Source organism: Charadrius vociferus, unplaced genomic scaffold (assembly GCF_000708025.1).
Source record: "Charadrius vociferus isolate BGI_N301 unplaced genomic scaffold, ASM70802v2 scaffold1591, whole genome shotgun sequence".
Taxonomy (NCBI): Eukaryota; Metazoa; Chordata; class Aves; order Charadriiformes; family Charadriidae; genus Charadrius; species Charadrius vociferus.
Window position 1 is genome coordinate 163472 of NW_009646738.1, and position 25556 is coordinate 189027.

Sequence of the window (25556 nt, forward strand, 5' to 3'; positions counted from 1 at the left end):
CTGAAACCAGCACAAAATCATAAGCAAAACAGCATATAGAACTTTATCAGCTTCCTCATGGGTTTTTTTGCCACAAACTTGTACCACGCCTTTCATCCTGATATTCAGAAAAAAACAAAGGATTTAGGACTGTATCTATATTTTACATTATTATTAGCAATGCATCCCTACTAACATCTCATCCAGTAGGAAATTAGATACAATATGAAAATGTACTTCTCATTTCTTTTGCTGAATCTTTCTTTTCTTTGTGAATTATTTTAGCCTGACCTTCCTGTTGGAAGGACAACCACAGGACTCATAAAAATGTGCTTTATTTTTAATTACATCTTAAAAGGAATACCAAAATGCTAGCGAGTCACACTCTAAAATATACTGGAAACTGTTTTCCAAGTCAATCATCTACATTCTTCTGTAACCAGTTGGCAACTTTGATTAGCAGTTCTCTCCTTTCCATATTTTCAAATTTTGTGAGCTCCAGTAGCAGAGTAGTAGCCACTCTCTCATCCTCTTCCAGTGTAGCATTATAAAAAACCTGCAACTGAAGAAATAAACATACGAGCTTAATTCACATAACTTCACTTGCAGAAAGCCACTGTGTACCTGACAGATGCTTTAGACAGAAGTGCATAGAAAAAGGGGAGACAGCAAAGACTGAAGAAGGGATGGGGCAAGCTTACTGACTTACACTAAGGCGGGAAAGCTCCCTGCACATCAGCAATGTGCCTTTTTGACATCCCTCTAAAAATCCTTTCAAATGCAGCCAACTTCACTAGTACCGGTGGTACCACACAGTGTCTAGGACTAGTTGGGTAGGAGTGCTCTTGTGCTCCCTGTTCTACAGTCAGAGAACAAGAAGCCTTTCCTATCAGTCTGATGACCAGAAGACAAGATAGGACTGGAGAATAGCAAAGAAATATATGGGGGAAGCAGGAAATGAACAGGAAAATAAATGAGATAAATGTCAGCACAATGACCAGCAACTTAACATGCCAGCAGCCCAACTTTTGGTATGTTTCCTGTAGACATCATGGCAAAGGTGATCTCTACAGACAGAAAATGAGGCAGCTTTGATAATATTTATTGGGACTCAGTTCCAAACCTGAAGGTTCACTTAAAGGCTGGCACTGGGCTATTGCTTTTGCCATCCCAGGGAGTTAACTTGTCTCTAAAGAACAAAAGGTGAAAAACTTATAGTTCATGAATATTGAAGAGAGATTTCTTTGATTTCAGGAGCTAACTCTCTGAATTGCTCTCCGCATTAAGTATCCCTTCTCAGTTACTTGCTGTACACATGCATCAATCAAAAGCAAAAAAGGGAAGCAAAATTTTTTTGTGTAATGACAGATACTAGCAGTTCAGGGCTGGCACAGAGATGCCGATCACATGCAGACAGCATAAAAGCTGAGCTGTTGAGAAAAAAAAATAATATTTTGGGGAAGAATCTGGGGAGATTTGGACTGGAGGCGAAAGAACAAGATAAGAGTATGAAATGAGCAGTAATAGTTATTAATTTCTCACAGGCACCAATATGGATTATCATGGGGAATAAAATAAGACTGCTTACAGCCACCTCCCACAGATTTCCACCCTTCAGCAGGTTTCCCAAAACCCACCCCCTTTTTCCAGATGTACAACAGCTCAATTAGAAAATATTGTTCATGGGCTCATCTGGGCTGCCACACAGTCAAAAGGAAAGCACTGTAACACACGTGTAGGCCATCTGTTCAGCACACGGACAGGCAACCTCTTACTGCAACCACACAGAGCAGCACCATGTCCATCCCTGCACAAAAGCTCACTTTCATGCCATGCTTAACAACCAGCTGCACACACAGACTGTAGAGCTGTGGCTCCAGGTTCATATGTTTATTTCTCAGATGAGGAAGTATCCTTTTTCTCAATGTCTCAACACAGCAACATTATACAATACATTCTATGATTTCTTTAAAGAACAAGAGATTTAAAAGCCTGTATTTACAAACTGGCAATAAAGTTAAACCTAACTGCTTCTCTCATTTACCTCTTGGATCTGTACATCTGTATTGACAAATCTTCCCATGACTTTTAATACATCATGTAACAATTCATTCCCATACCTGTAAAATTGAGATAAAGGTTCTTAAACAGCATGTTAGCAAATGTATTAAGTTTCACCTTATTTGAAAATACTCCCACTATTTAGTAATTATTTACTATGTTGGAAATACCAACTAAGCTGAAGTTTGCAATTGTGTACTCTTTTTGCCATTTTAAAGAAGTATCATTAACATTCAATTTAGACATTTGAGCAGGGTAAAGCATACTAATTACCCTTCATTTTCATTTGCCAGTAAGATCTGGTATTTCTACTTTGGTAACATGAATTCTTTGCTTAAAATGGATAATCTTTGTGAACCCATACAGTTAAACTGAGCTAGAAAGGCTAACTAATAATGATTCTAACAACTTGCTGTTTCTGTTGGTATCTTGATGATGGCATATAAATTAACACCCACACTATTTTTTCAGTTTTAAAAGAAGGGTCAGTTTGCCAGCAAATTTCTCATCAGTATGGAACACAGCAAAGCCTTGTAAGGGAACAAGCTGGTGTGACACAAATGTGCTAGAACTTGGCTTTTCTAGTGTTAGTAATAAAGATACACATTTGAATGCTCCCAGAGGGCTGGTCTTGGTTATGCTGCCACTAATGGCTCCCAATGGACTCCTCTGCCACCCAAGGCAGCAGGCATGTACTCTGTTGCTTTTCACCATTGCCAAGGAGAGAGGGAGTCTTCGAACAGACATCAAAGTACTTGTTTTGCTCAAGACAGGTAGCCCAAGCTCACCTGCTTGCAGGTTGCAAATTTACTTGCATCTGTGCAGGCAGGCTGGAGATGGGTTAGGACTCAAGTCAGGGAATAATACTGTAGGTGGTCCATGCAGCACTTGTAAACCTGTATGCTCCAATCCCCCATCTCTCCATACTCTCTTTGGAGAAGAGGTTACAATCTTACTCCAGCATTTTACACCCACACTTGTGAAATGCTAGTGGATAAACCCATTTCTAGAGTCAGTTTTTCCAGGAAATTTAACAGTTAAAAGCACCAAAGGAGTCACGAACATACTAATTTTTAAAGCATTTTGTGTCTGACATGAGGTCGTCTTTGACATTAAGCCCTGATCCAAATGGAATCCTCTGAAAGCCCTGCTCTGAATACTTCAGGACGTGCATCAACCATTACAAAAAAAAACATACCTGGAAGGAAAATCTGCACCCTGATTTTACAGTGCAAACATAAAGATGGAGGAAGAAACCAACGAACCACAGAAATAAAGGGAACCCAAAGCTGGTTGCTTACCATACCTTTCACTTAAAAGTGGCCAATTTTCTGTAACAAATTCCCAGGCTATACGGTGCCCAATATCCTTCGTCACCACATATAAGATGATGATTGAAGTACAATTGGAAGAAAATAACGTATCGCTGAGTCCATATTGCAAGTATCTGTTAAAAAAGAAGGTAATAATTCTACCTATGACTTGCTGTTTAACAGTGATGATCTGGAAATATCATCCAGGTCAAGAAAATTCCTGCCTCAACAAATGCCAGAATGTGGAAAGTTATACCGAAGTTGATGTCAGTCTGAGCTGTGCGCTCAGCTTGGTTTTTGTCCTTCTGTTGGTGAAATCTTGCACACTGACTCTCCACTTCTCAGTAAAATGAGGGTGTAGCACATGAGGTCGATATATGTGCTTTTCTTACCTGTGTTACAGAAGGACAACCACTCCTACCAGACAATCCTGCAGAAGGGCAAACTGCTTCTCAGATTCCAGAGACCCAATTTGCTGTGACACAGCTGGAGCCTAGAGACTAAGCCAGCATCGAGACACTCTGTTATGCAAATAGGACCTGTTTATAGGGTCCCCTATAACAAGACCCAATAACAAGGCGTCTTGGGTGATTTGATGGGGGCTAAGGCATGATTTCAGAAGTATTTAAGGAACAACCTGCCAATGACGTTGGTGGCAGTGAGCGCCTGAGTATCTCAAAAAAGTAACTAACTATGCTTTTTGTTGCTTCAATGTATGCTCCCTCTTTCAAGGTGCACTGTTAAAGGGTTATCTTCTCATAGGGTCTTGCAGGCAGCTGCTCTATGGGTAGAGTAGATGAGCTGTGTTTCTCCCATTTGCATGCCACCACCATGCTTAAGAGAATGGAAAACAATATACTGAGGGCCAGGAAAAGCCCAGCTTAATGTTCCTTACCCTAAAAGACTTTCAGGGTGGCATTTAGAAAAACAGATTGGCTTATCAACTACTAAGACACAAGGAGGAAGGAGTTCATCACAGCTCCCTGAGCTTGTCAGGGACCAGTGCTAGCCTGTGCCGATGACAAAGTCAATAAAGGACCATAGGTTAAGTGGAAAATCAGCATAGCTTATTGAACATCTCTTCACAACCCATCTTGCCTTCCCTCAGGCATATTTGTTCTGTCTTCTCAAATGACTGTAGTCACAAGGGCAGGTGGCTGGCACGAGAAACACCTCTGCTACTTTCAGAGATTTAGACCCATTGAGTCTATGCTAATTCTCGGATGATCATTCTTCAGGCCATTGCTGGCAAATTTCTGTCCTTTGACAAATCTGTTAGGTAATGTGGCCATGACAGATTAGAGAATTCAGCTTCAACATCTTTTTACTGATAAAGATGAAAGATTTTATATGGATGCCAGTGAGTGATAATAAATAGATTATTCCAAACTGTGTTCAGGAAGCATTTGGACAACACTCTTAGATATATCGCTTAACTTTTAGGTTGCCTGGCATGGAGTCAGGAGTTAGACTTGATGATCTTCATGGATCCCTTTCAACTCAAGATATTCTATGATTCTATGAAGGTGGAACTTTAAAAAAACTACTTTTCAGTGTGAGTCTGCACTTCAAAAGGTGAACAGCTTGCTAGTAAGTCTATTTTCATTTCTGCCCTTGACCTGGGTGATTTGGCTTCCACACAGAGGCTAAATAGACTACGACACTTTAGTTTGGAAACAAAACAGGAAGGAGAAAAGGAGTATGGGAAAATTATATAAAATCATAAATGGTAGGGAAAAATGTCAACACAGATTATAATTACTGTTTCTTACAGTGCAGAGAGTAAGAGCAGCCAATGGGTTCTAAGTTAAAAAAGAACACAAAATAGGTTTAAAACAAAGGAAAAGGAAGCATATTTTCATACAATATGCAGTTATATTATGGACCACGTTGCCATAGTCTGCTATAAAGCCTGAAGGTATAATTTTAGTTCAAAAAGGTCACTAGATATACTGACAGAAGGCAGGCCCAGTGTTAGACATGACACACTAGTTATCAGCTCAGGAAATCCCTTTCTCAGTGATTACCAGCATCTGGGATGTTATACCAGCAGAAGGATCAGTTGTGATTGCCCTTTCATCATACTTCCTCTGTAAGAAAACTCTGAAGATTCTTCCAATGGTTTCTAAGACACATGCTTCTGGGGCAGGCTAACCTCTATCAGCTTTGCATAGTGCAGAATTTGTGTTCTTATGATTTACTTCTAAATACAGGAAGATATACTTTGATCAAGGTCACCTGTAAAGTAACCATGACTCTTTGGCACAGCTCATGGCAGAGAGCAGGATGTCTTTTTCTTCCTTTGTGGAGTTGGTATGATTATACATTTCCCATGCAAAATTCCATTCTTTATCACTTCCCACTGCAACACCATAGCAGCAGACCGTTCTTCTAATTAAAAAGGGGATTCTGCAAAGCAAAATGCAGTTAAAAGGTACTGTATTGTTGTAAAGTCAAAACCAGCAGTTAATGAATAACTTAAAACAAATGTTTATTTACAATTAAAAGATGCACAAGAAAGGAAATATAAAATAGAAATCTAAATAAAGCCAGGAAATTTAATGCTTTATTCATGATTTAAACATTTAAGAAGCATGCATCTTAAAGTCAAACCAGAAACGTTTTTTAAAACCATTGGGTCAAGCTATTTTGTGTACATAGAGTGTCAATGTCACTTTTTCAAATCACAGCCTAAGACGTGGATCACACCGTTAAAAAGGGTACAGCTGCATATAAGCATCATCCCAGACAAGTCTTTTCAAAGTTTCTTGAGTGAATGCCCTCAGTACGAAGAGCCACGTACAGCACAAATGGAAACAGAAGGGACATTTCTCCATGCGACACGCAGCCTCCTATTACTCCCACTCCAGAGGACAATCCTCAGCATGGGGATGAATTTCATAACAGAGACTAAATGCCAACGTTATCAGTGTAATATTCTACTTCACGTGCAAAGGCTGAACATAAAATTTCTCCTGTGGCAATGATGTGTCCCTGACATTAAGACATTTTCAGTCCTTTCTAGTGATAGCAATGTATTCTACTCTTCAGACTATCTGAAAACATTTTAAATTAATGGTATTTTGGACTAATTCTCTGTAGGATACTGGGTCCCATTTCTATAAATGAAATGCTGAACTTCCCAATGGCATACTATTAATCTGCTTTGCATTACACAAGACCAAGATTGTAAGTAGAAGTATAAACACTATCTTCCATTAGATCAGGACACAGACTGGAAAAAACAGACAAGTTTCTGGTCACAAAAGCCATTCTTCAGGCCCAAAACCAGATGCAGAAAATTAAAATTTAAATATAAATGGAGAAAAATTCCTCAGAGTTTCACTAGATCATCCAAGAGAAAATGGGAGTGACACCAGCAGAAAGACAGACACTATTAGTCAGAGGACAGGCTACATGAAGCAATCTTCAAAGCAAAAGGTAGAGACAAGTAATTTATAAATTTTGGAAACTAAGAAGGACTACTGGGAGTGACAGAGACGGGTGTTCTGGATGGCAGATACTGCTTGTTAAGAAGCAAGATGCAGGGATTTTGATTGTCCTCTTGTGGGTGGGGAATTTCACTGGCATAACAAGAGAAAGTGTGGGCATGTTTTACGTTTACTGCAAAAAATATTTTGGATTCATTTACCTGGATAAGTGCTGAAACATAGGGGATTTGCCACCGAGAATGACACTTACTGAGATTGAGTGGTTATGTCAAGGTAAAGAATAGCCCTGCAAGGAATCCTTTTATGACAGATCTTATTTGAGTTACAGGGTCTGGCAATTTGTTTAATAATAATTTCATAACACTGCAGAAAGAAGCCGTGGTAGTGTGATAACAGGGTAAAGCTGCTTTGGCTAAAATACAGCTATTTCTTTTGCTACTGCAGCTGTTCCAATAGTTTCAACAAAATGTTGGTTACTGAGTGTAAAGTTGTTGTGGGTGAAGAACAAATAGACAAGCTCTGTGTATCACTTGGCTGCAGCCTACTATGGGACATCAGTGGTTGCCCTGAAGTGGTTTATGTTATATAGTTCACAGAGGAAGTCATCTGTGATCCACGGAGACTTTGGAGCTTGAGGTTATGTTAGATGAGTGGTGGGTCTTATTAATCTTAATATTTTTTCTGGGAGTGGGTGTGTGGTTTGATATTACTGGCCTGCCAGCATTGTCTCGTTCCTGAATCTTGGTGAAGATGCAAAAAAGCTGCTGGAAAGAAGAGTGGATTATTTTACATTGCTTTCCTGGAACCAGTGCAGAAGTGAAGTAGTGATTTCTTAACTTTTGAGGGCACCAGTGGTGTATGGTTACCTTTAGTAAATAACTAAAATGTACAGCAACATTGTCCCTCTCTGTAGACTCATTTCCTTCTTTCAAAAGAAGACAAGCCAGTAACAGCACCACAGAGAATACATTAATTTATACATTAATTAATACTAGCTCCACTTCACCCCTAGAAGCAAAAAAGTAAAACTGAGAAACTGGCTGGGAATCACGGCTCTTGGCTTGTTATCTCCACGGAACAGACAAAAATGCACTGTATCAAGTCCAGTTAAGTTCTGCCAGGAACTGTTTGGAAATGTTCAGCTGAAAGTTGATCACCTTATCTGAAAGGGAAAAGCATCATTCACTTCCACAGATGTGAGAATCCCATTGTGTTCCACCTGTGGCAGAACAGCTGTAGTGTGCTGTTATGAATTTTGCTCTCAGAAAGGAGAACATAAAGGGATCTGTCTGTGAAATATGAGTCGAAAGTTTATTGTGCCCTTTTCCTTTCCTATCCAGCATATGAAAAGCCTCCTCTTTAACTGAATAGGAACTGTGATCTGTCATTTGAAACCTAGGAAGTCTCGTATCTCCTACGTTTTTTTCCTTAAAACACAATCATTTTTTTCACCTAATAGAATTCATAGTTGCATTTTCCTCCACACTTACAGCCATGTGAAGTGTGAGGCTGTTGAGTCCCTTCCAACTCCTCTCAGTGCCAGGAAGGACAGCAAAATTAATCTTCTCTATATAATTCAAAACCAGATCAGCTAATATATTTCACAGACCTTTCAGCTCTTAACTCAGATAAGGTATGTAGTATTCCACCAGGAAAAGGTATTTCGAATAGTATTAGTAGGGGCAGACAGATGACTATTTTGAAAGCAGCCTGAGAATTCAGCATAGCATTGTTGCTTTTAGCGTAGAACAGTATGAATAGTCTCTCTGGAATATAACAGAATGTATTTAGGCTATTTAAACATTTCAGTTTAAAGGCAAAGCACAATTTGGTTTTTATGAGGATGATCACTACAAAGCTATTAAAAAACCACAAACATAAAAGTACACATTCAGTTTACTTAGCCAACTACATATATCAACAGAGATACAAGTAACAACAAAATATTTATTACAACTACAACAAATAAAAAGAGTAATAAAGTTTAAATATTCACTCACCGGTGCCAATACTATTTGACTATTGCATAGAAAAACATCAAAAGAAAGAGGGAGGAAAAGAGAATAAGAATTTCAATACATCGTAAATTTTCTTTAACAATGTAATACTCGAATACAGAAAGTCTGATTCTGGTAGAGCCCAGACTCCATCCTCACAGAGCAGAAACCTGACCACTAGGCTCCCAATATCAGCATAAGAACTGACAGCTGTTCCCTGCACCTCTTTAACGTGAATACGGAACATGCAAGGCAATTTGATGGGCTCACCATGGGCAGACGCTTGCATCATACAAACATCATTTCACTCAGTATTGCTAAGAAGAGAAGCTTAGAAACTGAGTTGGTATACATGACCGGCCATACTGCAGCAACGGGACTGGACAATATGGGATCCTAGCCCTAGTCTGAGATTCACCTGTTATGTGGCTAAAGAGATGTTGGGCTTCATGGCAAAAATCTTCATCCACCAGCCTATAAAGTCTATGCAAAAGTAATAATTACAAAATCATTATAAAGTTGGGATTTGGGGAGGAAGAGGGGGTTGGGGGGAGGGCACAGTTAGGCTTAAATTCTGTCAAGAAAGAAGACCAGTGTACAGGAGCATTTCTTATTCTGCCTCCCCCATGTAAGAGCCCTTTAATTTCCCACCTCACTTAAGCGTGCACACCTCTAAAAACACATTATGATTCTTACTTGTACTCAGGGTTGTCCATCCACTTAGCATACAGTTCAGATGACAGGTTCAAACAGTCTTGGAGGCCCAGCCAGCATGCTGTTGCAAAAAGTTTTTCCAAATACACTCTTGAAAGGAAGTCAAAATAGCAATAATAAAAGATATGCATTCCACATTCGGAGTACTTAAACGGTGCTTGACAAGCACAGTTTCAGCACATGATGCTGTTAACCCAGGAGAACCTCTACTAGAAACAGCTGAAGTTTAATTAAAAAAACCCAAACAAACAACAACAAACAAAACCTACCAATAATGGGTTCCTGACATCAATGTTCATGAACATTAGGGAGGCTACCAATGTACTATAATTTTTCATAGCTTTTTTGGGTGGTTTATATCCCTCTTGGTAGTTTTAAGAGACTAGTTGCATCTAGTCCAAATGGCTCTGACATTCAAAACTGTGGCTGCAGTGGCCTTTATTTTAAAGTTATAGTGATTGATCCATAAATCACATCTGAAGTTCATTGCTGTCAGTTTTTCCCCTACTAGCAGCAGCCTGTTGAGCCTGTTCTCCGACAAACAAAAGCTACCACTCAGATCATTAAACTACATTATTTTATGCTCACTAAACAGACTGAAAATATCCCAAACTAGCCTGATACTGCAGTTCCATTGGAGGTGTCATTGTAAGTACACATGCTTATAGGACAGTAAAAACAACATTAAGTTAGATACAAACTAATGAGAGCATTTTTACTGTATCTTGTATTTAAATTTACAGAGGCAAACTGCAGCGTGTCAGATCCAATCACATCAGAACAAACTTTTGAGAAAAGCAGAATACTTACTGCGCAAAATAGTCATCTTCCAAAGCATCGACATTTTGACGAATAAAACCTGCATAATAATGGTATATTGGCAACATTCTCTTTAAAAGGTATTTCTTTTAAAAAAAGGGAAAGAAAAATTACTTTAATTTAGATGCAAATTTTCATTTTACCGTATTTTTCTTTACTTACTCAGATTTTTCCTAAATATTTACCACTAATAATTTCTTGACTACACAGCACAGTAAAATAAAGTATACAAATTGGATTTAAAATTCAATACACCTGTACATCCTTTCAAACTGGGAAGTTACCATTTCACATCACTAGGACCTTTAAACTCATTTTGAAAGAAAACAAATGCTCATTCTCAGAGAAAAGGACAGAAAAAGAACTTCTCAATAGAAAATACTTTGCTCTTCTCCCGTACTTTAAATATACCTCCACCTTTAGAACTTAAGAGAACTACTATTGTGGGATTGTACTTTAAACAAAAGTGAAATCTTCTTCAAACAGAAGTCAAGGAAATAAGTAAGACAGTATCGTCTCAGGTAGCTCACATATGGGAGAGAATAATCTCGTTTAGTATTCAAACCCAACTCTGTCTTTCTCTCCATGAACATGAACTGGAAGGCAGCACAAACCACAGAGCACATACATACTATATGCCCTTTAGACATAGCAGTGTTACTCCTGTTACTTACTACTATTTAATACTGACTGATAGCTTTTTTTTCCAGACCCTCAGTTTTACAAAAACCTAGGATCAAGCTTAATATAAAGAATGTGAAATTATTTCTGGTTTACAGTAAGAATTGCTCAAGATTCAATTATTTTTATCATTGACTAATATGTACAAATAAGTACCTCCTCCGATTTAAAAAAAAGTTGACAAAATCATGCAAAGGGAATGACAGGAACTATGACCCATCAGTCATCATTACATTCTTGAGAATTTACAAGTCATTCACTTTAGCCTGATTTATTTGAATGGTCTAGTATCTTTGCTAACAAAAAAGGTGATACCTTTAGAAGTGGATATACTTCATAGTTCTTCAGAGTACCTTCCAAATTCTCAGGTACTAGATTTAACAATACCATATTCCATATGAAGAGTTCATCTTCTCTGGCAAGGTACTTTGTTAGTTCAAGTGCTGTTTCAATCTGAATGTATCCAAACCTATTTGAAAATAAAAAGCCTCATACTTGAGCATACCTATTCACATTAATTACCTACCATGAATATCTTTTTATTTCTAAAACTGACAATAAAACATCAGGATACTGTGTGGAGAGTGACCTAGAAAAGTCATTGGAAAAATAAAACAAATACAAAACAACGGTGCTTTTAAGAGCTGAACTCTCAAAACATTTTTTACAGAGCACAGTGCCACGGTCAAAGTGATGGGATAATCATGGCAGTACGCACTCTGTTCTGCTTATGTCTGCAGGATACACTATAGGCACATTTACAGCAGGCATCAGTCTCACTAGAACAAATGAAGGAAAAGAGCACTGTTTTGATTTACAATACGTTTTTATTTTTATTGCTAAACAATATATTTTCATTACACGTTCTTCTGTGAAATACACATTTTTTTTTGTAAAAATCAAACAATTTAATTCACATGCACACTATTTGTGGAATTAACAACTTCAGCATGGCATTTCTGCGCCTCAGTGTGGAATTACCACAGAATTAACTATTCCCCAGTAAAATTCCAGTTCAAGCCCCTCTCCTCCAGAACAGAAACATTTATAGTGTATTTACATAGGAGCACAGTTCTATTCTTCGCAATCACATTCCTTACTAAATACTAGTTTTGAGCTCTCTTATGCAAAGGGACATTTGTCTGAGAGGAAGAATGGGAATTTTTACTTCCTCCTCTCAGAGCTACCTCGCGGAGGCTCTGACGGGAGGCAGTATGCTTCGGCTACCTCCTCTCTGAGCTCCCACATCATAGGTGTCTGACACTTTTGGGATCTCTGGTGCGTTTGAGGCACAGACATATTTATTGCTTCTTCAGCTCCCTACAGTACTGCTGACCCCTCTAGCACCACAGATGTGAACAACCAAGTCATCCATCAGCAAGGGAAGTGAAAGAGGTATTAAGAGTGATGCAGGACAGTGTAGCTGAGATAGTCCAGAATAAATTAAGGAAAATTCAGGATGGTCATTCAGAATCTTTCTTCTGCTACAACAAATACAGGTTAGTCCCTAAAAAACTCATCACAGTGCCATTATTTAAAATATTTCCTAAGAACTGGAACAAAAGTTAAAAGACATTTTAAAAGAAATCACTCAGCACTGACAGAAGAATGGACTAAACACTTAACTCTCCCACCATTTTGTCAAAATGTTGCTCTTACGAGGCACACGTGGGTAGGAATGAATGAAGCAGAAGGAGCAATGCTGAATGCAATCATGTAGTTTAATCATTTTCTATGACATATTCAGAAAATACTTACTGTGTTAATGCAAAAACATCATCTATCAGCTGGAACCTGCTGACAGCGGGAATAGCCTGCAGAAAGCATTCATGTGGCGTTAATAGATCTAAACATGTCATTAAGGGTTTAAGAAAGCTTCACTATGTTTCAGAAGGATAAGACAAGCCTCTAACACTTTTTCTAAGCCAAAATGTTCTACAAAACATCATAAAATGGATCCTGCATTTTAAGCTGAAATAATGTATGTGCTTTCAGGAACGTTTATATATAAAATTATATAAATATACTGCTACATAATATATTTAGATATATAAATATACAGCTACAGTACATAAGGCATGGAATTTCAAGACCCCTCTTATTTGCATGCTGTAATGAAAATTAAAATATGGAAATGCTGCATTTCCTAAAAATATCCTAGTTGTATCATTTTGATACATTTTTTCCATTTGAGGCTTCAGTTCACAACACGTACTCAGATCAGTCCAGAACAGAGTGTCTGGCACTATCATGAATTAAATAACTACGGCAGAGCCATGGGTGAACCTCTGCCTACAGCTTGTGCTCTCGTGAGGACTGCTGGTCGTTCCTTGTCTCCTCCCTGTTTCCATGCCCCTTCGGCTCGGCCACTGCTTGAGCAAACCCTCCCACTGACCAGAGCCAAAAAACAGCCCCCAGTCAGCACACACCTAATGTCTTGCTGATTTAGATTTGCTAGGAAAAAAAAAAAAGCCTAGAAGAAAGGAGGACCGTGCGCTGTAGGAAGGTTTAACCACACCACATCCGCTGATCGGCCGTGTGTCTAAACCTTCTGGAGAAGTCATTTGACTGCACTGATTACTACGGTGCTGAAATTTTAAACTTTCTGACCATTGTTACCAAAAACAATGAGCTGACGCTACTAGTGGAGCTTCTGTCTCACTGAAGGGTTAGGCAACATTAAGTACTGTGCAACAGTGGCATACAGCCACATGTATAGGCTGTTCTGTAGTGCTTTCACCTGCAGCCCAACCTGTGGCAAGTCAGAGGTGGGATGAAATCTACTCTGAGTTACAGAGTTTATAGAGGACTGAAAGAGCCCAGGTAGAACTGATTAGAACTTCCAAGAAAAATCTCCACCAGAAAAAAACAACCCCAAAACCAACCAAAAAACCCAAGTCAGATGATTTTTTTTTTTTAAATTTCACTGGCAGAAATATTGTGTTTTGAGGAAATGTGGAAATAAAAAGCTTTCTCTGAGCTTTCCATCTCCACGGTTACCTAACAGCAGATAAAGCTCAGTCACACATCCATACCGATAACTCTTTGAGCCAAATTTAAGAGAGTGGAAGAACCACAAGCTGTTAAGACAACTTCGAAGACAGAACGCTATCTCATGTAAAGTTATTTTTCACGCTTATGTGCAACTATTTGGGCCTGTTCCTCTTCCACTATGGAAAGCTGCCGGTGACTTTAGTGGTGCAACAGTGGATCATTTCTTCTTATGTGCTACGTGAGTTTCTCATTCTTCCAGGTTTTCATCAATGTGATTACTGGTAAGAACTGCAAGAAGGAATACATGGAAAGAGTATGTTTATAAGCTTGAGAAAATAAATATGATCTTACCTTTGGATCATTTTCAAGCAGGCGTGCTAATCTTTTTAAGTTTAATTCATCATAGTTCACTCTGTAGTATCCAGTTAAATTTACATTTAGCAGGATCCAGTCATATTCTGACTCCGATACTTGCATTTCAGGAAACACTTCTGTAAAGTGACATTAAAATGTATCATTTTCTTTTTCTGCGCACTGCTAAATTTTCTTACATTTATAAACACTGGACTCAGTGCTTCTCAGATCTGACACACAAGTTTGAGGTTGGACTCAAAGAGAATCCCACAAAAGCTCAGTGCATTTGTGATCTCTTCTCTGCACAGCAGAACTTCAACAAGCAACTGACCCCTCAGGTACTGAGCATCTTGAGATGGCAAAGGGAAAGCTGCAGACATAGGCAGCTGGGAGAGTTCAGAAAGGCTACCCAACAATAAACACTCTGGATGAAGAGCAATACCCTCACGCGCTTGCTGCAGGGCATGCACCCCCAGCACGCCTGCTGCTCCCAGTGCAGCTCCAAAACACAAGGCTCCTACCTTAAGGAAGAACTGACCACCTGCCAGTATTCACATAAACGGAGATCAAGGAAAGCAAAACAGCTAAGTTTATGCGAGAGACGATTAAAAAAAATTATTTAAAATAAAATAGTCCTGTAGCCATCACTCACTAAAGGTCTCCTTCTGCAGTCCCACTTCATCTCACTACTACCTACTTTATGTATGCTTGTCTGATTACTTGCTCCTGGTAGCCTACAGTACATCTGAAGGAGCCGCTGCAGTCTTGAAGGCTATAGGCTGCCTCATCAGAAGAGGACTCAAATGCTGCGTTAACTGGCTACGATCATCCTGATTTAAGAAGGCAAACTCTCTTAAGACAATAACTCAATATTGGTGAGTAGTCTATACACGAGACTGCTTTAGTCTGAACAGAAGACTGAGACTTCAATGTGTTTTGACAGAGCAAGTACTTCAGGATTTCATCCTCAGTCATCTTCACAAGTTAAAGAAGATGGAAAAGTGGCACATGGCAGATATTGGCTTACCCGTTTAAAAACAGGGTGGGTGGCTAGAGTATGGCACTAGCAGTACTTCCCCTGTAATAGCATATTGGTTCAATGCTCTGCTAATCATTAAGAGCACTTTTAGATCCAGCTAAAATAGCAGAACTATGCTCCTCCACTCCCCAGGCTGAGTGAAACATGTTCTACCATAACAGCACCATCCTCCTACTGTGTCTTTTTTTGCTGTGCAGACATCTCACTCAGGGACAGTGACCAACGCAATTATATGGGCAGAAGCTATGTATGTAGACATTGCTTGAGGAGCCCTAAACCAACAGGACAGGCTTTTAACACTGCACAGAACAGCACTGAATGAACACGTTTGGCTGCTGGTAGCAGCCCAGTTTGGAGTTTAATTTAACCTGTTTAGAAATAAGAGCTCTTTGCAGCAAAAATATACATACACAGAATTACTTTTGAGATGTTTCCTCTTTATGTATTGTTATGCCACTGCAGCAACTATTCCAAAATTCAAGTTAAAACTGTACCTTGTACCAAATTCCTCATTTTCATTTACCAAAATCATTCTGAAGAATACCTCTGAATCACAACACAAAACTCCACCAGAAGCCATTTCACTCTCACAGGAAAAAAATGGTAACTGAATTTAAAATTACCTTTAACATTTCTACCATTGTAATAAACTACTTGGTTTATTTATGCATCAAAGTAAAAAAGAAAATTATTATTTTTTACTCTTAAAATGTGAATGCAAGTTCCCTGACTGAATAGTGTCTAGTGAGTTTGATACATGGCTTTCAAACAGAAGTGAAATGTGTTTTAAAGACTGAATTTCTGTTTTATCATAGTCCTTTCGGGCAGATGCAACATGACAGTTTTTTTTCATAACTTCTATAACTCTTAAGTCACATGATGGGTGAGGAAACAGAATTGGTATCACTTCAATAATACAAGCTCAGTACATGACACTAGTGACAGAATCACAGAATGGTCAGGGTTAGAAGGGACCTCTGGAGATCATCCAGTCCAACCCCCCCGCCAGAGCAGGGTCGCCTACAGCAGGTTGCACAGGACGGCATCCAGGCGGGTTTTGAATCTCTCCAGAGTGGGAGACTCCACAACGTCTCTGGGCAGCCTGTGCCAGTGCTCCACTACCCTCAAAGTAAAGAAGTTCCTCCTCATGTTTAGATGGAACTTCCTATGTTCAAGTTTGTGCCCATTACCTCTTGCCCTATATCACTGGGCACCACTGAAAAAAGACTGTTCCCATCCCCCTGGCACCCTCCCTTTAAGGATTTATAAGCATCAATAAGATCCCCCCTCAGTCTTCTTTTCTCTAGACTAAAAAGCCCCAAGTCCCTCAGTCTTTCCTCATAAGAGAGATGTTCTAATCCCCTAATCATCTTTGTAGCCCTTTGCTGGGCTTCCAAGCAAGTGCTGCCTAACAATTCTTTTCAGCAAATTTTCTAATTTTTCACCTTAGCAATCACTGGTTCAACTTTAAAACATTCAAAGGAATAAACATCCACTGTTTGCTTATTTACTTGTCCATATACTGTGAAATGATCACTCAAGCTATCATTATCTGAAATAGAGGGAAAGTAGCTTTTAACCACTGAAAACAGAGGGTGCAGAGCTGCAATATGCACACAGCATATTTTGCTCTTAAGCATTCCACAAACACATCAGTCTCTGCATCTTCTTGTAACTGACTCAAAACCTGCTAGAGTTCAGGGCTGACTTGCCAAAGAAAAATGATTACTCCATTTTAATGATTACATTTCTTCTTTCTCAAAAAAACCCATGGTAGTTTATTGGAAAGCACTGAGATGAGAAAGAACTGAATTTTTTGAGTGGAGATGCCTATAAACTCACTTTTCTATTATAAGCTTTTAAAAATCCTACTCTTTTTATAACAGTATTTTTGCACTTAATTTGCATAAACAAATTAAAGAGTGTTTAAAATATTAATTTTTTGTTTTTACAGATATTTATGTGTGACAATGTTGAGTCACTTCACACAGCTGGTTTTAATTTTTTCAGTCTTGTATCTACTACTTGAGCTGATCATTTTCTGATATATCTCAGCTGAGATCCTACCTGTACTCAAAAGCTGCAGTTAACATCAATGGAATCTGCTGGGGTAAGAATAATAGAGCAGAATGAGGAGCTAAGAGTTTGCATTTGTGTGCAAAATGACAAAATCAAAATTATTGTGGAAATCACTACTTATAATATGCTTTCTACCATATTATTAAAAACATACACTGAAGTTTGATGCGACAGATAAATTTTAAATGGTTTTATAACTTTGGTTTTAGGATGTGTGAACAAACACATTACTTACTGCTGCTTTTATCTAGCCACATTAAGGGCTGTGATGATCCATTTCTCATCCAAGAAATAGGAATAATCCATGTATTACTTAACAAAAAAAAAAAAAGACAGTATGATTAATTCTTATGTTTAAAAAAAACATAAAAAAAACCCCTCTAGCTGGTGCTAGAGCGGATTGCAGATGAGTTTCCTCTTACAAGAATCTCCATCTACCTTCTCTCATTGCTGATACATAAAACCTCATCAGACGGTGGTACTTACGCAGGATCAGCACGTAGGTTCATCAAAGATAAGGGAGTTTTAGCATGGCTTTAACTAGGCACCCATAACTAGAAAATTGTTCAATGCCAGGTACTTGAATACCACTGTATCTCTGTGGTCTGGCTTTCCTTTTTCAGGCAACAATTTTATTCTCCTCACTTATTACACTTCACCCTATCTCTGGAGAACATCAAGCTCCTTTTCAGAAGGGTATCTACTAAAAAAAGCCCCAGGCAAGCAATACAACTGTAATTCCGACAACAGTGATTTCCTTTCTAAGGGAATGTAAAACTCCTGGCAAAAACAGATGAAAGCTTCAAAACCCTGAAAAATTCCGTAATGCATGTCCTGGATTTTCTTACAGTCACATGGCATTGCCTCTTACTAACTACAGTAAAAGACTTAACATTTGTAACTTGGAACTCCTTGAGCTTACCAAAAATGCTGAATGGACCAATACTCTGCAATTCCTGGAGCTTTGGAGCAAAGGAAACTCTATGGCTCTCATCAAAACATCTTTTGGCTGTTTGTATGAGTAGCAATAGCAGCCAGGGAAAAACTGCTTTGGGTTTCGCTCTCCTTTACACTTTTACCCGACATGAGAACTCGTCTCATGGGCCCCGTCCATACATCCCAACACTCATGACAACTGTGAATTTCCTGAAAGTTCAAACTCTATACATGAGTTACCAAAGCGGGTGACCAAAGGCAGGTCCTTCTACCACCATTTTTAGGCATCTAAATAAGGAGCACAGCTTGCAAAAGAACCAGGCACTCAGCAATGATGACTGACAGGAACATTAGAGCTGCATGGCAGGTACTTAGCACTTTCTGAGAAAGTGGTCATTTATAGAAGTACTTAAATACAACCCATTTATCCTTGCCAAGTGGAAAAGACTTGGAATATGTGCACTGGAAAGAAGCTACATCATGGTTCATCCAGGTCTCTAGTCCGTACAACTGAGGGATAAGGACAGAAGAAAATGGCAGGCAAAGCTCCTGTCCTGCAACCTATTAATTGCCTGTGTCTATCCTTACAAAGCCATTACGTGGCTGGAAAAGTCACTACTCCAGAGGAAAGCAACCTTTTGGCAAAACAAGTGGCTTGCAGAACTATTGCAAGCTCCAGTCACAAACAGATTTTACTTGACAGCTCGTGACAAGAAAAAGCATAAAGGTAAAAAATCAGATGGCCCAAATATGCCCTAACTGAAAAGTTTCGTGAAAAAAAATAGGGTATAAACATACAACAAAAACGCAAGCTAAACATACTTGTAAGAATCAGTACTGTTTTCATTCTTTTTATTAAGAAATTGTTCCTGACTGATTGTGCCTGTGGTTAGATTTAATGTTAAAACTGGAAACCCGTTTTGGCATGTCCAGGAATCCATTATTTGTTTTACTGATGCTGGCAACTGAACTTCATCCTGTGCATCTAAAACCTGCAAGAGAAATAGGAATTAGAAATATTTACAATAAACAGGTACTTACTAATATGGCTGCAGCAACACTCTAGGGGTTGTTCTAACATATTAGATGAAATGGAACTGCAGTTTGCTGGTCTTTGATTCACGCAAAAAATCAATGTACCAAAGTCCAAAGGACATTATTGGCATTGTAATAAAGACATCATAAGCCTTTTTAGGAATCATGAAATATTGAGATGACATTTCTCATTCTTATAACCTGACTACTAACCTTTCTCTTTTCAGTATTAATCTACTTACACCCCTGTATGGCTATGACTGACAGGCTTGATTTCTTAATTTAATTCAAATAGAGCTGCCAGAACACAAAGATTTTTAAGTGATTACCTAATGAACAAGCTGAATAGTAAAGACAAATTGAAAAAAGACACAAAACTGGAGTCCCCACTAGTGTGAACTGGTACAGCCTCTCTTGGCTTAAAAGATGTGACAGCCTTGCATATCTGAAATTGTGGCACTCTTGTTCTTAACCTAAGACTGGGTCTGCAACACAATGGAGGGCTTCTTTACAGGAACAGGAAAGTGGAATTTTAAAAAATAAACCTATTATTAGCACCTGTTTTGTTATTCAGAATTCTGCCAAAACCAGCAAAGCGCAAAACGCTGAGCTACTGCGCTGGGTACAGACTTTGCTGGATCTGTGACATATCAACATCTTTGATCACCAAGCCCAGAGCATCACACGCTCTGACCTGGCAAAACTTAAGCTCCGGAAGAATAGGCTATGCAATTTCATGTAGGCTTAGGCAGTTTCCATGAAACCCGAAACTTCAGCTGGCTCTGATTTCCCACCTCATTTCTCTACTCCTTATACTTAGATCCACTGATCTCAGGTGCAATAAAGCAGCCAAATAAACACTTGTGAAGACATTAGCCGAGAGAGCCAGCAAAGCAAATTTTAGGCAGAAAGACTGCACTAGGGATAGCCAAATTCCAGTGCAGTCTTCTACAATAGTATATGCCCTAAATTTGGGTGGTGCCAAACACCAGAGCACAAATACGAGAGATAAAATGAGTACCATCTGTATGTGGGTCCAGAGATCATCTTGGTTAGCATTTGAGAAGGAAAATTCTTTCAGATACGACTGTACGGAAACAAACAGAAGCATCAGAATTCATGAGGGTTCAATGAAAAACATCAGCAAGGCACACACCAATTTGCACAACTTTCATTTTCAAGCTTATAAATCAAGATGAAGGCCTAGTTAGTTTTTCAAACTTACAGTAAGTGCTCTGACAAACAACTTCTCAGTCAGGAAACCAGAAAGCATCCAGGCAATAGAAGCCCCCTGGAGTACAAAAAAAAAAAAAAAAGCTATGAGAAAACATTAGTTATTACTGCAATTATTATTGCAATATTTTTTCAACCTATATTCCAGAGATGTTAGTCAGGCTACTCCTACGCTTCATATTTCACAGAAGTTAAAAATGTTTTCACCATTTCTTTCGTAGCCAAATAGATTTGCAACATCCAATAAATTTGTGTGTGCAGCAGAAGCAAATTTTGAATGACAAAACAACCTACAAAAAAACCTGTAATTCAACAGTTCCTCTCAAGCCTAGGTTGTACCATTAGTTTAGAATGTACAAGAAACAAGAAGAATTTTATATTTTTTAACCTTGTTGTATGTGATGCTGTCAAACAGAGACATTAAAGAAAATGATCCTTTGATCTTGTCTTCACTCTCTGACAGTGATCGAACGCCTATTTCATTGTCTTCCCTTAAGACAGGCTGTACAACATGATCATAAAAGATTTTATCCTGTAAGAAAAACACAAATCTAAGTAAGCTGAACAGAAAATATTTATTCTCAGGAGATGATGCAGATTATTCTATTAGTGGTAATAGAAACAGCCTGTCAATAAACAAGGAACGATCCTTTTCCCCTCTCCCTAACTTTCCCATGAAGTAAAAGGGACCATACGCCCGGTCCTAACATTCTCCACATTCAACATTAGTAATCAGTGAAAATTTTATGTCTGAGAAGACTGTGGGCTTCAGCCTGACAAAGACAATTACAGTGTAATACACAGGGAGAAATAAGACAACTATATTAAGTAGCCAGTGAACAAATACTGAAAACTGAAAACCTGTACCTCATTTACATCTGTATGTCATTAACATGGCAGCATTTTCCTCCCATATTCTCTGTTTCTCCTGCTGCAAACCTTAGCAATAACCTAAAAACTCAGCTATGCAGCATTTCTGCTGTCACCCAGTGAGAAATAGAGAGAAAATGGCTCCTTTGGTGTAAATCACTGAGGTTCTCTTTTTTACAAATGATGATTTGATTTCCCCCAGCTGAGTGTCTGTCCTAAGACAGAATAGAAAATGACATCATTACAAAGGTAAAGAAAAAAACCTAAATTTTTAAAACACTGTAGGCCACTCTGAGCACTGTTACTTCTCAAGGAGAACACAGGCTTCTAATTAATGGGATTAAATCTGTTGGCCAATTTTTCACCTTGTAAACAGACAGTAAATTTAATTTTCAGGGTTCAATTTGTAATCGGGCAGTGATCAGTGGCACAAAGTCTAGTTGGAGGCCAGTAACTAGCAATGTACCCAAGGGGAAATATTGGGTCCAGTCCTGTTCAACAACTTCATTAACGATCTGATTGATGAGGCAGACTATACCCTCAGCAAGTTTGCAGATGACACAAAACTGGGAGGAGCAGCTGATACACCAAAGGGTCATGCTGTCATCCCAAGGGACTGGGAGAGACTGGAGAAATGGGCTGACAGGAACCTCATGAAATTCAACATGGGCAAGTGCAAAGTCCTGCACCTGGGGAGGAACAACCCCAGGCACCAGTGTATGCTGGGTGTTGTCCAGCTGGAAAGCAGCTTTGTGAAAAGGACCTGGGGATATGAAGGACACCAAGTTGAACACGAGCTAGCAACATGTCCTTGCAGCAAAGAAGGCTAGTGGTATCCTGGGCTGCATTAGGAGTATCGCCAGCAGGACAAGGGAGGTGATCCTTCCCCTCTACTCAGCACTGGTGAGACCATATGGAGTGTTGGGTCCAGTGCTAGGCTCCCCAGTAGACAAAAGAATACAGAGCTACTGGAGAGAGTCCATCAAAGGCCACAAAGATGATGAACGAAATAGAGCATCTCTCCTATGAGGAAAGGCTGAGAGAGTGGGGATTGTTCAGCCTGGAGAAGATCAGGTTCAGGGGAATCTCACCAATGTATACAAACACCTGAAGGGAGGGTGTAAGGAGGATGGAGCCAGGCTCTTTCCAGTGGTGCCCAGGGACAGCACCACAGACAATGGGCACAAACTGAAACACAGGAAGTTCCCTCTGAACATGAGGATACACTTTTTCACTTTGAGGGTAAACAAGCACTATTTGTGCTCAGTTGCCCAGAGAGGTGGTAGAGTCTCCATCCTTGGAGATATTCAAAAGCCACCCGGACATGGTACTGGGCAGCTGGCTCTAGGTGGCCCTACCTGAGCAGGGGGTTGGACCAGATGATCTCCAGAAGTCCCTTCTAACCTCAGCCATTCTGTGATTCTGTGAATATGCATGGCCCACAAAACTGCACAAAAGAGCTCTGTATTCCCATACCTGTGTAATTTACTCTGGATTTATGAGGCATATCCCATAACTGTAATTTATCAAATGGAATTACTGCCCAGTATTAAAACTTACCCTATGGACATAAATAAAATGACAAGTGTTGATTTTTAGAAAACCAAGCTTCTAAATGAAAAGATTAAAATTAAAAAGGAGACAAGAATTTATTTCTGATTTAAAATTTGGTGGTCTTTATGCTTTTCAATGATATTAATATACTGCATTACAGAGAATAACGGGAGCTGTTGTTCAAAGCAGAAGGTTAGCATATCCCATGACTTAAAAATCCTTCTGACAGGATTTGTTTGACATGCCTGTATTAGTTTCCAATTAAGCACATAATTAAGTACTTTGGTGAATTAGAAAAGGAAAGTGATGAATGGTATTTCATCTGAGAGTAATAAACAGCAGACCGGACTGACTGCAGTCTCAGGCCTGCCCAGACTAAACGCTTCTCCTTTCTTCAGAAGCTGCAAGCACTGTGCATAGACATTTATAATTGCACAGGCGCATGGACCTCATCTCATGGCCACAATTAGCAGCACCTATCCTCCTGTCTCAGAGTTTAACGATGGAGTTTTCTAACACACTATGGGATTTGTGCTTATTCCCATTTCAGCGGAACAGGTAGGAGTTTTACCCTGCTGTCGGATTAGCTATTTGCATTATTTTTGCCTTATCTGCAAACAGACATCCATGGACCCAGTGCAGTAAACAGACTCAAAATAGCCCAACTTAGCCACTGCCTGGTGAAGATGGTTAAGGTACGGGATGCTTGGAAAAGTGCTTGGACAGACAGGGAGGCAAACCATCAGCTACAGGACCCAGGAGAGAAAGTGGGGTTTGCTACATGACAGATCTAGGGCAAAATGCCAACTCCTTCTCACCGCAGAATCACAGCTGTGCAGTTGTCCTCTGCACCAGCTGTAGAAGAGCAGGGTATGATCACAGCCCCCAGAAGATGGAAACCCTCCAGGGAAGAATCACGACGTGCTGGTCTTTCCCAGGGGAGTTAAGTTACTAATACCACGGCTTAATTAAATCCCATCTCCTGCACCTTCTTTTTTTTTTGTAGATGCTGGAACTTTGCTGCTTTAGCTCGCTTCAGTACACATTAGTACTCACCAGTGAAAGCTTGGGTTCAACAAAGGTAGCTCCCAGGTACTCAAAGTAAGATGCCAGTCCCTCATTAAGCCACAGATCATTCCACCAGTTCATTGTAACCAGATTTCCAAACCACTTAAATAGAAAGAAAAAATGTCTCAACATCTCTTTGGACTGCTGTTTTCATTTTTGCAGGTTAAACACACATACCTATGTTGAAGTAACTTTTCTTAGTATATACACATCATTTGAATAAAACGCTGGATATTCCTTCAGATATAGTGAAAATTCAGTAGAAAAAGATGCACCTTGGAAAAAGTCAGGCGTTCAGGGCAGTTATTTTTTAATTGTTTCATCTACAATTTCATACCATGAGTATGGATGTCAGTGCTTTATGTCATTCTTTTATTCTATTTAAACACTTCACAATAAAATTTAAATATCTAAAAGATCATATGAGGCTATAATTAAAAGTAGGGCATTTATCAAGCAATTACATTTTTTTTTTTCCATGTTCTTAACAAAATGAAATTGTCAGGGGAATGATAAACAGAACTGGGGAAATAACCATTTCCAAAATCAGCAAATCCCTACGCTGGCAAGCAATAAAACTTCCACAACAGCTGCTACATACTCATATTTGGCAGTTCATATTTAGCAAAAAAATGATCACTTGCGTGTTTGTATTTTATTTGTTAATCCTTAAAAACTTGAACTACAACTCTGTTTTAAAATAGAGTTTAATTAAGTACTGACATTTGCTTTATTGGCCTGCAATAAAAACACTCTGCTCATCTGAAGTTCTGAAAACTTACAGACTCTGTCAGAAAGGCATACAAGTGTACTAGCCAAGTTAAACTCTTTTGCTAACTTTGTTCACTAAGTGCAAACAGTTGTTGCTCTGGCAAACAACAGTAAATTAAACATAGTCAATAAAAAAGTGAAACTGCATTATCATTCTAAACCATATAAGAAAAATTTTGAAAATCTCTATGAAAACTGGACAAAGGTTCAGCTACAGTGTAAAATGTGTTCATGTTAACTTTGTTCTATCATACGACAGGCTGTTTCTTAAAGAAACACAAATATGTTTTACAATATGTACATACACTGCCATTACAAGGAATACTTATGAAGACCATTAATCTTCCCACTGAATTACTAAGGATACTGTATATAGAGAGCACTGTGTCATCCCTACATCCCTACAGTATTTTCCAGTATGGCATTCAGGTACTGTGTAAGAAAAAAACATAAGTAGCCCATTAACAGTTTTGTATCGATGAGTCCTGTACAGTCAATATGCAGTGTGTAATATGACAGAAACGGCCTTTAATATTCATTTATCAGTGCAACACATGATGACATAGTCTTTCAATACTCTAGTGGCCGCACCCCCTAATATTTTTCT

The 25556-nt window shown here is 39.0% G+C and overlaps 1 protein-coding gene across 1 annotated transcript in view; it reads right to left on the minus strand.

Annotated features, from left to right (window-relative positions):
• Positions 1 to 394: 394 nt before the first annotated feature.
• LOC104291282 (aminopeptidase Q) overlaps positions 395 to 25556 on the minus strand; it is a 32940-nt gene continuing 7778 nt past the window's right edge. The window contains exons 6-20 of the mRNA XM_009890495.1: positions 24167 to 24280; positions 21075 to 21218; positions 20679 to 20744; positions 20475 to 20540; positions 19241 to 19410; positions 17718 to 17794; positions 14362 to 14501; positions 12775 to 12830; positions 11332 to 11485; positions 10327 to 10421; positions 9499 to 9606; positions 5592 to 5762; positions 3347 to 3487; positions 2024 to 2099; positions 395 to 541 (exon numbers count right to left, since the gene is read on the minus strand). Coding sequence (XP_009888797.1) covers positions 395 to 541; positions 2024 to 2099; positions 3347 to 3487; positions 5592 to 5762; positions 9499 to 9606; positions 10327 to 10421; positions 11332 to 11485; positions 12775 to 12830; positions 14362 to 14501; positions 17718 to 17794; positions 19241 to 19410; positions 20475 to 20540; positions 20679 to 20744; positions 21075 to 21218; positions 24167 to 24280 — 1725 coding nt within the window. The remainder of the gene's footprint in view (positions 542 to 2023; positions 2100 to 3346; positions 3488 to 5591; positions 5763 to 9498; positions 9607 to 10326; positions 10422 to 11331; positions 11486 to 12774; positions 12831 to 14361; positions 14502 to 17717; positions 17795 to 19240; positions 19411 to 20474; positions 20541 to 20678; positions 20745 to 21074; positions 21219 to 24166; positions 24281 to 25556) is intronic.